Genomic DNA, 12,311 nt, shown 5'->3' with positions numbered 1-12,311 from the left:
AAGGAGCGAAGACAGGCCATCTAGAAGACCAGCAGACGAAGTAGGCTGTACAATCGCAGACGCAGGGGGAAGGAGATCCGTAGAGGCGACAGCGTCGGTGGCGGTAGACTGCGAAGGTGTCTCCGAAGTTCCCGGAACAATGAAGGGACCCTGGAAGCTCGATGGCGCGGACGAAGGCGCCTCTGAGGTGGGGGTAGCTGATGGTGTTCCAGGGATAATCACATCGGGCAGTGCGCCAGTTGAAGCGGCCTGCTGCGGCGAGGTAACAGGAACCTCGGTAGGCTGGACGATGGACTCAGAGGCAGGCAGGCCACTGCTGGAAGGAAGGAGAACGCCCAGAAGAGACGAGAGAAGTCCTCCGTCTGCGCTTTGAGTGGGCTGCTCGTCCACAGTCGACTGTGTGGGCACAGAAGGCGCAGACGATGTGAGGGGCTGGAGTATCGCAGACAGTGCAGGGAGCAGACCAGTCGAGGCTCCAGCAGAAGAAGAGGGCTGCTGAGCAGCCGGAGTGCTGCTGCTGGGCTCAACCTCGGCGGGAGTCCGAGAACTCGGGGCCGCAGATGGCGAGGGAGAGCTCGTAGGCCGGAGAATCTCCGAAAGTTGAGGCAGGATACCGGTACCTGCTGCGGACGACTGCTGGGCAGGCGTAGTGCTGCTAGGCTCCTCGGTGTCAGAAGGCGTCTGGGAGGTGGGAGCCGCAGGAGGTGAAGGCGAGGACAAAGTTGTTGGCAGAGCGACCTCCGAAGCTTGAGACAGAGTACTAGTTGTTGCAGGCCTCTCCGCGTCAGGGGTATTCTGGACCTGAGATGATGACCGCTGCTCGAGAGTCGAGCTTGGTGCCGGGGATGATGTAACAACTGTAGCGGTTGTGGACTCCTCTGGTGTGGTAATCGGTGCAGCAACAGGGCTCGACGAAACATTCTCAGGACTGGTCTCAACGGGAGCACTTGATGGAGTTGGCGCAGTAGAAACCTGCTCCGGGGTTGTTGAGGACGAAGGGACGGGTGATGAAGAAGGGCTGCGTGTTCCGGACGGAGCCTGGATCTGAGAGTTCTGAGGTGTCGATGTTACGATAATCGATGAGGGCGCCGCACTTGAAAAGTCCTGCTCGCTCTGGGTAGAGAAGAGATCAGATGATGTCGAAGAAGACGAGGACGCTGACTGAGAGTTGATCAATGAATTGAACCATGATGTGAAGTTCGGGAGCTGAGGCTCTCTCTTCTCGCTGCTCGAGCTCGAGGATAGGGTGGATGAGGACGAGGAAGGTGTTGCGGGTGCCGTAACATTAGCCGTCTCGGTGTTGATCTGACGCTTGACATGGCGCGGGAAGTAGTAGCGGGGCTTGCCCTGTGTTTGCTGTGGTTGCGGTGCTGGCATGGCCTCTGCTAGTGCAATGGGTCCAGAGCCAGAAATGCTGGCTATGATGAGGGCAGCGGCCCATACTGATGTTGAGCGCGTCATGTTTGTGATTAACTTCAAGCACTAGATCCTTATTAAGATATGTCGAGGGTATAGAGCGCGAGCAAAGTCGGTACACCTGCAATCGTGAGACATGGACGTTTGCATATGTGCAAGAGTAACTTACAGTATGTTGTTGTTCAAACGAGTGTACTTGACGAGAGTCAAAGGTGTGTAAAGAATGGACCTGGGCGCACGTTAGGACTCTGCATGTCCAGCATAATTCAGGTGCACTCACTAGACTGTCGACGCAGCTAGGAATGTGACTGAAGCCTTGGTAAATTCAGGCGTCGCAGTCGCAGTGGAATTCGTTTTCGTGGTAGTTCTATGCCGTCATATTTGACATGAACCGATTCCAGATATGCACACCCAGACGGAGGCAGACAATGCACAGCGTCAACAAAGAGACGATCGGTGGCGTGGCGCGACGGTCGTGCCGCAGCAACAAAGACTCGACGTTGTTCGTTCGGCGGGTGGAGTCGGCGTTCCTGATCGGCGTGAAGCTTGCGCGTCGTGCAGGGTCCGAGGCGAGGCTGGGGAGCAACGTTGAACTGGCGGTCCACGGCGGTTCAGGCAAACGAATGTCGGCGACACGGACGGGGGGCCACGGTCGGTAGTGTGCTGAGATGGGTTCAAGGCAAGGCGTCAGGAAGGAGCGGTCGTGATTCGGAGAATCGTGCAAAGGGAGCGTAAGCCCAAGGGCGGCGGAGGAGAGGTGCGGTGGACGAGTGCGCGAGGGTATCTCCACGGGCAGCCACGGGCGGGTGATGCACACTTGTAGTCGAGACTGTTAGTGCGCACTACGTTCGAAAGCTTGTCGGCGGGCGTAGAGAGGATTTGGTGTCGAGAACGAGAACGGTGGAGTGGTGGGTGGAGAAGGAGAGTAGCAGCAGCGCTCGGTGGCCGTCAGCGACTCAGTCGCACAAGGGCCGCTCCAGGCGCAAAACGACGGGTCAGGCTGTCCAGACAGGGGGGAGCCGAACGGTCACTGCGCTGCCCTTCCACTGCAGGCCAGCAAACGGATCCGCCCTGAACGGGTTTAGCTGCTAGCAGGATGGGGTGTGGCCGGCGTGTTTGTTGCATTCGATAGCGCCCGCAAAAATAGACGGGGTTCGCGTGCCAGGCACGAACGTTAGGGGTCGAGGGGAATACACGCGGATGGGCGCTACAGCAGCAGATAGAATGGACAGAAGGTAAGACTGTAGAACCCGCATCGCAAGCTGGCGCTCTTGTGCAACTCAAAGCGCTGCCTTCACTCTGCCCCCATTCGCTGTGTGTCCTCTCCTCCTGGCCGCTCCCCGAGTGGCCCGTTTAGATTGCTCTCTGGCGGCTGCCCAGCTCTCACACGCACTAGCAGGGGCTCATCAATATGGATCAATCCCCTCGGCACCTGCAAGGCTCACGCACGGAATCAACATTTGCAACGTGCTTTTTGCTTCCAATTGCTTCCAGCAACGACCGCCCAGCACAGCAGCTCCTCATCGTGTGCGCACCTGATGCCGCTGCTCGCACCTGCTCGCAGATCTTGCATTGGCTGCGATCCCGGAGCTCAGTGACAGCGCTGTCATCCAACAAACGACCGCCCAATCAGCGCACGTGAGCCCGGTGGCCCCTGCCCTTCAATTTCGGAAGGTGGAACCAGGGTGCTGTGGCTGCTCGAATGAGCGCCTCAACTCTCCAACAAGCACGCCTTTCGTCCCGCGCTCACGCTGCCCACCAAATATGTGTTTGATTGCCTCCACTCTACTGCAATAAAGTCAGCCCAGAGCGCGCAGATAAGGTGCCCGCCGCCGTTGCCCGCCGCGCTGTGGTTGAACCGTCTCTCTGCGGACAACCCTTTCACTGCAGGCCACTTTATTGAGCTGCAGCCAGATTTGTGCTGAGCATGCCGAGCTTCTTGTCATGGGCGCCCGTATCCTCTAGGCTTTGGCTGACCTGGTACTTCCTACAGAGTACAGGCTGCTGCTCACGAAACTATTGGTTTTTCTCAAGCGCACATCCAACTTTGGCACGGCGTACACTTCGCTCAGCTCCTTCATTTCTGATACTGTGGTAAGGTTTATACCTAACGCTGACCGCAGTTTCGGCACCTGTCCGCCCTTGCTATCTACAGTGTACTCTTCCACGCTTGTGCTTCAACCACACCACTGAGACAGTCTCCTGTCTGTGCCTCAGCCAACACTATTCTGGACGCGCAGTATCAAGCGGTCCGAATCAGGACCTCTTTCCTCTATACTGCGGCACACTTTGGGAAGACATTCCTACTTCGGTACGCTGCCTACTGGCTTTTATCGAAAGATCAACTGCTTTCCACCTTTTTGAGGTCAATTAGGCTCCGTGCGTTTCAGACCCCGCGAGCTTCACCAGAAACGTCAATGTCATTTTTTGACGCCGATTCTTGGCCTTGCCCTGCTACGCGACCACAACATCGCGGCTCAAGCGTAAGCGCCTCATGGATATCGAATGCTTTCTCGTTAGCATTGCTTCCCAGACATGAGCTGTACGAGCAAGGCTGTTGAAGAATGCCGTCAACCAGATCACGTGTTTTTAATCTCACGTCCAATAGTGCCACCTCGCTAGCACACCGGTTCGCCACTGGGCAGCAGTCCCCAAGGTCCGGAGATCTTTCTCCCATGGGACACCTACCAGAAGCGACCCAGATGTAATCACGTTGGGCCGATCCAAAGTTCTGGGCCACAGTGCTGATTTGAAAGACGTGGCCCCTTGCATTTGCCATCAACATCTGAAACACGCCCTCGGCCGAAGATGCTCAGCCTGACAGAAGCACAAGCTGACATCATGGCTTTTGACTCTCGTGAGGCCCGGTGGAATACACATGTTGCTCGCGCAAGGCGCCTTGCTTGGGCTGTTATACTTACCTATAGCATGATGAAGAATTATCAAGCTCTTCATACGATACGAAGGTCTGCATTGCACGATCTGCGGGTTAGTTTCGAAACACCAGCTGTCGACTCGCTTGTGTGCAAGCGGCAACTATAACGCTCATCTTATCCAAAATGATCTCCACTGTCAACGCTGTCCTCAGTAGTGTCCTGCCCATAGTCAAGCATCCCATCCCTTCCGTTCACGCACCCAACTGAGCAGCAGAAATGCACAAGCATTTGCAGCCTCGTAGTTGTCACAGATCGTCAGCTTCCGAATGCTTTCATGCGTGAATCACAAAATTCCACTGGCGCAGTACGGTACTACGGGCGTAAAATGAAGTGTGCAGGTCGTCAACATCGTGTCTCGAAACACAGGCCGCCTCACAGACGTGCCATACCAGCAGCCCAACTCCATCATGACGTCCTTCAGGAACACATCGACAACGGCATGCATTTAGCGCAGCGGATAGAATCCCCCGCAGATGCTTCTGTGGCGAAGTGTTGCCACTTCCAAGCCCATCTCTCTGTACTCCCACAAGCAACGTCTCGGCGCTTCCCGAAGCTCGCAGATTCACCCTGCTTTTCCAGTGGCTCGGCTGCGTTGCCGTCCGCGTCATACGCGTGTGGTTATGCGTGACATCTGCAGACGGCTGGTCTTGCTTTTGTAAGCGCGAAGGCTGATGCAGTACTGCACACACAGGGGCGTGGATTTGAGCTTGCGAGGCACACGCAGGGTTGGTGGCTGCGGAGTTCGCAGTCGAGATGGGAGCTCCTTGTTGAGTCTTAGGAGAGTGAGAGCTTAGGTCCATCAGTCCGCCGCTTTTTAAGCTTTGTGAATCACGAAAGGTCTTTGGACTGCCTGGCTTGAAGAGACGAGAGGCGCTGTTGGGGCATGATTAGGTTACGTGTTCCCCAATGGGTCTGTCCCATGCGTCAAAGAGTGGATGATCAATTTTTTTTGTATCCGGCCATTGTCCACATAGAACATGTCGTCGTACATGGTCACAGTTTTGACAGACAGTTGAATTTCATTGGAGATAGACGAGGAGGATGGAGGTGATTGAGGTTTCGTGCACATTCTGGTTACGCTATCGCAGCAGCTTGTAGTCCTCAAAGCCATGTCGGAGCTTTCCAGGAACTTAATATTCATATTGGTCGTTGCCTCGAATGTTCTCCAGACTTCAACATAACAATTAACAGGAAAAAAGACTACGCTCAAGAAAGGGCAAAGAAGTGAAGGCGCACATTGCAATTGGATCCAGCCTTCGCTTACAACAAAGACGCAAACATATACTGACCGCTTTTTACCTTCGAGACCCCGTGGAAACCGAGGTGATGATGGTCACAGCGACTGTCAAAGTATAGGATATCCTAATACCGCACACTGGACATATGTAGTTGTTCGATCCTCTTCGTGCAACGGCATGATGTAGTCAAGCTCTTTTGTAAACAACATTCGACCACATACGAGCCGATTCGATTCCTTTCTCTCAAGTACAACGAAGATAGGAGGTATGCGGCACAAAGATACGTAGATACCGCGAATCAGCCATCTTTCAGACCAAACATGAGTATTCTCTAGGTTCGTTGATGTATAAATTGGAAAGGTAAAGTGCAGAAGCTGAGGGACTTGTCGGGGGCATGACGCCAAAGGAGGTTATGCGCACGATAGATAACAATTCCAAGAGAACCTTGAAGAAAAGAAGTTAACCATTAGGCGAGACAACATTCTTGCGTCCACGTCCCAATTTTGGACTTCCAGCCGCCGAGAGATGAGCAGGCAAAGCGCAAATCATATCGGTGCTGTATGATTGATATGTGTAGGTTTATTTCGGGAGCGCAGAGAGACACAAAGACTTCATTATAATACATTCAGGCTGCAGCGAGGATTGTGCAAAACAGAAAGCAGTGAATCAGTAGAAGAAATTGTGCCCAGGCCAGAGCAAAGTCTTCAGCAGGGAGGTCTTCAGAGTAATTTTCAACCGAGCATATATAAAGTATATGTTCACGCTTCCAGTACGGTCGAAGTCACTGCACAATTTGGCATGGCTGAGCCACCAGGCAGCAGCTTGGCGAGTCATAGCAGACAAAACTGGAGAATGTACCAATGATATCGATGTAGTAAGATACGAAGTCTATATGCTGCCTATATCTTGCTTCTGAGTTGCTAGATACCTCAGGCAGAGAGAGCGAAGCGTGCAGGTGTAACTGCGTGAGCAGTGTCGGTCGGAAACTGTGATCAGCGATTGTATTGCTATCTGTTGTCTTGTTATGTGATGTCGTGATGTTGTGTTACACAAGCTCTCAGGTAAGTGCACTTGCCCACCGGGCAGTGCCTGCTACAATAGGGTTTCATGTGATCTGAGCCACGTGGTTACAACAGGGGTTAATTCAACATTTCAAATAGCCGGTCTAGAGTTGGTGCCCGCAGATAAAATGAGTTATCCATTTGACAGCGGCAACATTATGCAGACTTGTAGCAGTCATGTGGCGTCGAAGCTGAGGTAGTGACGCGGCGCCAACAGCTGTAGCCTCAGAAACGGAAGGCGTGCTTCGTGAAGCAGTTGGACCGAAGGCTTACAGATCGTGTTGGCGCGAGCCGTGATTTGCGTGCTCTTCTTGGCTTGACAGTATCTTCATGCTTCAAGATTTTGGGCGCACAGGTACATGATTCCCGGATTTGCCTACACCGATCTGATAATGTCATGTCCTTGAAATTACGAGAGACCCCTCTTATACCTAAAGCTAGATGCCCAAGACCGTCCCTCACCACCTAAGGCATTGTCGTCTAGGTCGCAGCCAATATAGTTGACCATTTTCACCAAGTCTTTACTATCGAAGCTGTATTGGTAGATCGACTCTAGATCATAATGGGACTGCAAGGCTTTGTCGTCCATCTCATCTCAACGAGGCGTTGGCTTCCAGTCATCTTTGCAATAGAGTTGCCGCTTGCGTTTCCAGTAATAGGTCTCCCCAACCAAAGAGTTCTCAATCGCCACCCTTAATTGTGTCAAGCAGTCACTTCATTTACATATATTGCGTCGCCCGCATCAGCCCTGCGTCTCCAGTTCTCCATGGATCATTGCTTGCTTAAGCAAAGCTGGAGTACAGCGGCACCTACACACATCGCACCCTGTTCGCGAGTAGTGGGCTTGGTAGATAGAATCTGTATGCTTCTATCGAGGATCCTGGCATGATCCTGTGGCTGTGCCAAAAAAAACAGCCTATAGGACACGGCTACAGGTGCCCCGTGTTTTTCTCTCTAATGTGTTATCAACGCAAGACGTACTACACGGGTCAGAGACATGTGTTCGTGTTGCTATCTCTCTTTCAAAATGCTAGATTCTAGACGGTGTGGGAAGAAGGGATGGCGATGGAGGCTGGAGGAACTCAGTGGTCGGTTGGCGTTCGTCAACGCGACGAACCGGTTTTGATTATGCTGCAGATGTTAAAATCTGCAGCTTTCATCTGCTAACTTAATGAAGTCAGATGAATGGTATCTACCCAAAACTCCATGCTATGTCAAACGCAAATCATCTGCCCCTACTCCGTATGATGCAGCCCTTCTACTTCGCCCTCTTCACCTGTTTTCCAGTCTAGTGACCGTTGGTACTCTTCTGAGTCACCATCCAGGTGAGAAGGTCGACCTTGGTTACGACTGCGGCCGCGCGAGTCTCGCCGTCAACCTTCTCGGTGACGATAGCGGCCGAGTTCCACTCGAAGAACTTGTTCAGATCGTTGAGCTTGGTATCCCGTGTGATCTCGACGAACTCCCTCCTGCTGCCAACCTTTGTGCCCTCGCCATCCATCTGCAGCCTTCCAAGGTCCTTGACAACTTCATTGAGCTTACGGAAGTCAAACATGACATCCTCGACCTTCGACTTCGGCGAGGCGCGACCAGATGCAATGTATGAGAGCAGATTGCCCAATGTGACGAGACCGACGAGCCTCTGCTTGCCGGCGTTCGTATAGACGGAGACAGGGAGCTGGTCGAAGCCCTTCTCACGCATGGTCTCAATGGCTTCGCTGCAGGGCGATGTGGCGGGAACGGTCGTGACGGGCTTGAGGCGCAACGAGGCAATGGTGGCGCCGTGGAAGGCATCGTGCTTGTTGGTTTTGCTGAGCGAGAGGCGGCGGGTGACGTTTGCGGCTTCGGGTGTGTCAGGAGGGGTTTCTGGGAGGAGGTCGTTGGCGGCGAGCCAGTCGTCATCGACGAACTATTAGATGTCAGCGCGAGGTGTTTCTACAACATAAGGCATCACATACCTTGCTGAGGTAGCTCCTGATGCTGTCAGGCAGAATGACGACTACGACGTCGTCTTTGCCGAGACCGAGCTCCTTGATGGCCTTGACAGCGGCGTCCATGGCGCTGCCAGATGAACCACCGCAGAGAATGCCCTCCTCAGAGATCAACCTCCTGGCATACTGGAAGGCTGTGCGGTCGTCGGTCTTGTACCACTTATCGACAATGTTCTGCTCGAGCACGTCAGGAATGAAGTCATAGCCGATACCCTCAACCTTGTATCCCTCGTTGACGCGTTCGTTGTTAAGCGTCTCAGGCAGGGCAAGGATACTGCCCTGGGGATCGGCGGCAATGATCTTGACGTCCTTGTTGTGCTTCTTCAGACCCCTTGCGAGACCTGTGATTGTGCCACCAGTACCAGCGCCAGCAACGAGCGCTGTGACTTTGCCCTGTGTCTGCTCCCAAACCTCCTCGGCAGTGCCAAACTCGTGGGCCATAGGGTTGTCGACGTTCGAGTATTGGTCGAGGATGTGGGCGTTTGGCAGCTCCTTGACGAGCTTCCTCGCAACACCAATATGGCTCTCGGGACTGTCCCAGGCGGCGCTAGTGGGTGTACGGATAATCTCAGCGCCCAGCGCCTTCAGAACCGCAACCTTCTCAGGGCTCATCTTCTCAGGAAGGGTGATGATTGTCTTATAGCCCTTGACGGCGGCCACGAGGGCAAGGCCAATGCCGGTATTGCCAGAAGTGGGCTCAATCAGGGTGTCTCCGGGCTTGATGCGTCCTGACTTTTCGGCGGCTTCGATCATGCGCAGGGCGATGCGGTCCTTGACAGAGCCACCGGCGTTGAAAGCCTCGACCTTGACGTAGACAGTGGCCTCAATACCGAGCGACTGCGGGATCTTGTTCAAGCGCACAAGTGGCGTATTGCCAATCTGCTGAGTGATGTTGTCCATCACGACGGGTGGGATCTTGGGGCGCGTTATTGTAGACATAGTAGCGGTGTTCTATGTGTAGAGTGCAAGGGAGGGGTTTGTAAGTCCAAAAGTGTCGCGAGAAGGATAGACGACTGTGCGAGGAACAAATTGATGTCTTGCCACACGTAAGGAAATACGATGTTGTGATATTTCGCAGTTGTCGCAAAGAAAATGCTCATCAGTTAGGTAAACCGATACTATGCGCCCCACCAGGGCCCCGCTGTTGAGCCGCGGCTAACTTACCTCGTGCTCTTAGCCCTACGAGGCTCTGTATTAAAGCTCGGCCATATACTTTCCGGCCACATATACTTTCAGGCCACCCCACCCAAAGCAGCCACGCAGTATAGAGTCGTGATTTTCTTAACAACAACGATTATATTTGCCACTGTGTACACATGGAAATAAGAGTAAGTGCTGATGCCTCTGCTGCTGCTTTTCGAGCCTCTGTTTCAGCTGAAGTGTTGGCTTGTTGAGCCTGTAGAGCTGCTGCTCAGTCAATAGCGGCCTGTTTACTCTCAATTTTGCTGAATCGCTCATTTGGATTAACTGAAACTCGCGTTCTCGTACCAGTAATCTTATAACGTACTCTATCACCGAGCTAGTCATATCACCAAACTAGTCAAAATCTGCCAAGACCAACACAACTCTGCACTTCACAGTATGTCTTAACAATATTAACGTACTCTATCACCAAGCCAGTCATATCACCGAACCAGTTAAAATCTGCCAAGACCAACATAAATCCACACTTTACTGTATGTCTCAACAACATCACGACTTACTACTTCATTACAAAGGGAGACTGCAGCTTACTCTCTAGGCCTATAATACTAGACAGTTTCAGAGCCATTAGGCTGCTGCTGCTGCGTTTAACGTTAACCAGCGCAGGCTCTCTAAACGCGCTAACAATACTCTATTTTAACTCAACATACGCGCAAACTGCTAGAAGCTTACTACAACTAAAGAGCAGATAGTTGTCTAATATATCCTTAACCTTAATTTGTGAGGGTTTGCGCCTTAGCTGTGTAAGGTAATAGATATAGCTAATAAACTATTAGGTGTGTGTAGTAGGGAGTCTACTAGTAAACTCTAGGCTAACGTAGATTATCACCAAGCCAGCCATATCACCAAACCAGCCACTTTCTCTTGGCACGACCACCTTTTACCCTAACACAACATGCCTTAATAACAACAACTTTAGAATACTACTAGAGAAGGCAGAGTTATCCTTGCTATCTAGGCCTTCTATGCTAGCTAATTTTACAGTATCTACAGCGCTGCTAGAGTGTTGAATATACCTTATTAGTAGGTCTCTAATTGCCTTTATAATATCACATTTTAACTAGACATATGCGCTAATTGCTAGAAACTTACTTTACTAGAGGAGCAGACAATTGTCTAGTATAACGTGTTTCACAAGCGAGCGCCGCACCCAACCGAGCGCCGCACTCTCGCTGCCAGAACGCCGGCGCAACAACAGCGCGTAATGTCTCAACCACAACAAGCTCCTACACTCTATACTGAAGCTGATGTACAGCTTGCTATATCTAATATCTTAAGAAACTAAATTTAAAGTATCTAACGCGCTAAGAAAGTCTATAAAGTGCCTAAATAAACAATCTAACACTAACGCAACAGAACACGCTCTTAACATAACTATAAGCTGAATGCAAAACGCCTTACAAAGCTAGAAGAGGAGGTAGTTGTACTACGTATACTTAAGGAATCTGCGTGTGGCCTACCCTCCTTAAAGGCAGACGTACAAGATATGGCAGATAAACTGCTAAGAGAGCGCGGTGCAAAGCCTGTTAGCAAGAACTGGGTTGACAACTTAGTAAAGCGTACACTAGAGCTCTAGAAGCGGTGGACCCGCCTATACGATCGCTAGCGGGCTGCCTGCAAGGACCTAGCAGTTATCCAGCTCTAGTTCACGCTTGTTTAGTCTATAAAGGCAAAGTATAGTATTATAGACAAGGATATGTACAACTTTAATAAGTCTAGCTTCCTAATAGGCAAGATCTTATTATAGCTAGTAGTAATAGGCTTAGAGAAGCCTAGGAAGCAGAAGAAGATCTAACCTAGTAATTATAAGTAGGTTACCCTAGTATAAGGCGTTAGGTTAACAGGGAAGGTTATCCTACTATTCCTTATCCTTACAGGCAAGGTTCTTATCTCTAACTAGTTTACTAAGGACCTCCTACAGGACTAGGTTATTAATATTAGTCCTACTAGCTAGACTAATAATAATCTAGTGCTTGCCTAGCTCTACTACTTTAATACGCATGCAAAGCTAGTTAGGGTCTACTAGCTACTTATTATTAACAGCTATAAGAGCCACTACTTAGTGGCTTTCTAAGATCTCTGCAGAGAGAAGAAGATAATCACTCTCTGTATGCCCCCGCACTCGTCGCACCTGTTGCAGCCACTTGACGTCGCCTGCTTCTCGCCACTAAAGCGCCTGTATAGCGACAAGGTTTCAGCCTTAGCACGCAGTTGCATCCACTATATTAATAAGGAAACCTTCCTGCTAGCCTTTAAATTAGCATTTAGTAAGGCGTTCACTAGAGAGAATGTTCGCGCAGGCTTTAGAGGTGCTAGGCTAGTCCTACATAACCTAGAGGTGGTGTTATTAAAGCTTAATGTGCGCCTACGCACGCTAACGCTACTAAAACCTAGCAACGTTGCCTAGGAGCTAAAGACACTACACACTGCTTACAAAGTAGAGGAGTAGTTAACTCTAATTTAAAA

The 12,311-nt window shown here is 51.3% G+C and overlaps 2 protein-coding genes across 2 annotated transcripts in view; both read right to left on the bottom strand.

Moving 5' to 3' along the window:
- M421DRAFT_260612 (uncharacterized protein) overlaps positions 1–1,549 on the bottom strand; it is a 4,694-nt gene extending 3,145 nt beyond the window's left edge. Inside the window, exon 1 of the mRNA XM_033588688.1 lies at positions 1–1,549. Within this exon, the coding sequence (XP_033445433.1) occupies positions 1–1,461 (1,461 nt within the window). The 5' untranslated portion in view covers positions 1,462–1,549.
- Positions 1,550–7,530: 5,981 nt separating this feature from the next.
- On the bottom strand, positions 7,531–9,708 carry M421DRAFT_423960 (cystathionine beta-synthase). Its single transcript, XM_033593610.1, has 2 exons — positions 8,610–9,708; positions 7,531–8,560 (listed from the first exon to the last, which is right to left on the bottom strand). The coding sequence occupies exons 1-2, from the start codon at positions 9,579–9,581 to the stop codon at positions 7,940–7,942; spliced, it is 1,593 nt and encodes a 530-aa protein (XP_033445432.1). The 5' UTR covers positions 9,582–9,708; the 3' UTR covers positions 7,531–7,939.
- Between the last annotated feature and the right edge of the window lie 2,603 nt (positions 9,709–12,311).

This window comes from Didymella exigua, assembly GCF_010094145.1.
Source record: "Didymella exigua CBS 183.55 unplaced genomic scaffold M421scaffold_31, whole genome shotgun sequence".
NCBI classification, from domain to species: domain Eukaryota; kingdom Fungi; phylum Ascomycota; class Dothideomycetes; order Pleosporales; family Didymellaceae; genus Didymella; species Didymella exigua.
The sequence above is the reverse complement of the archived record's forward strand: the minus strand, read 5'-3'. Positions and strand labels throughout refer to the sequence as shown.

Bases quoted from the DNA above. Each gene is read 5' to 3' on its own strand.
- M421DRAFT_423960 (XM_033593610.1), bottom strand. From the start codon at position 9,581: ATGTCTACAATAACGCGCCCCAAGATCCCACCCGTCGTGATGGACAAC. The intron at 8,561-8,609 runs GTATGTGATGCC...GACATCTAATAG, and splicing joins TCAGGAGCTACCTCAGCAAG to TTCGTCGATGACGACTGGCT.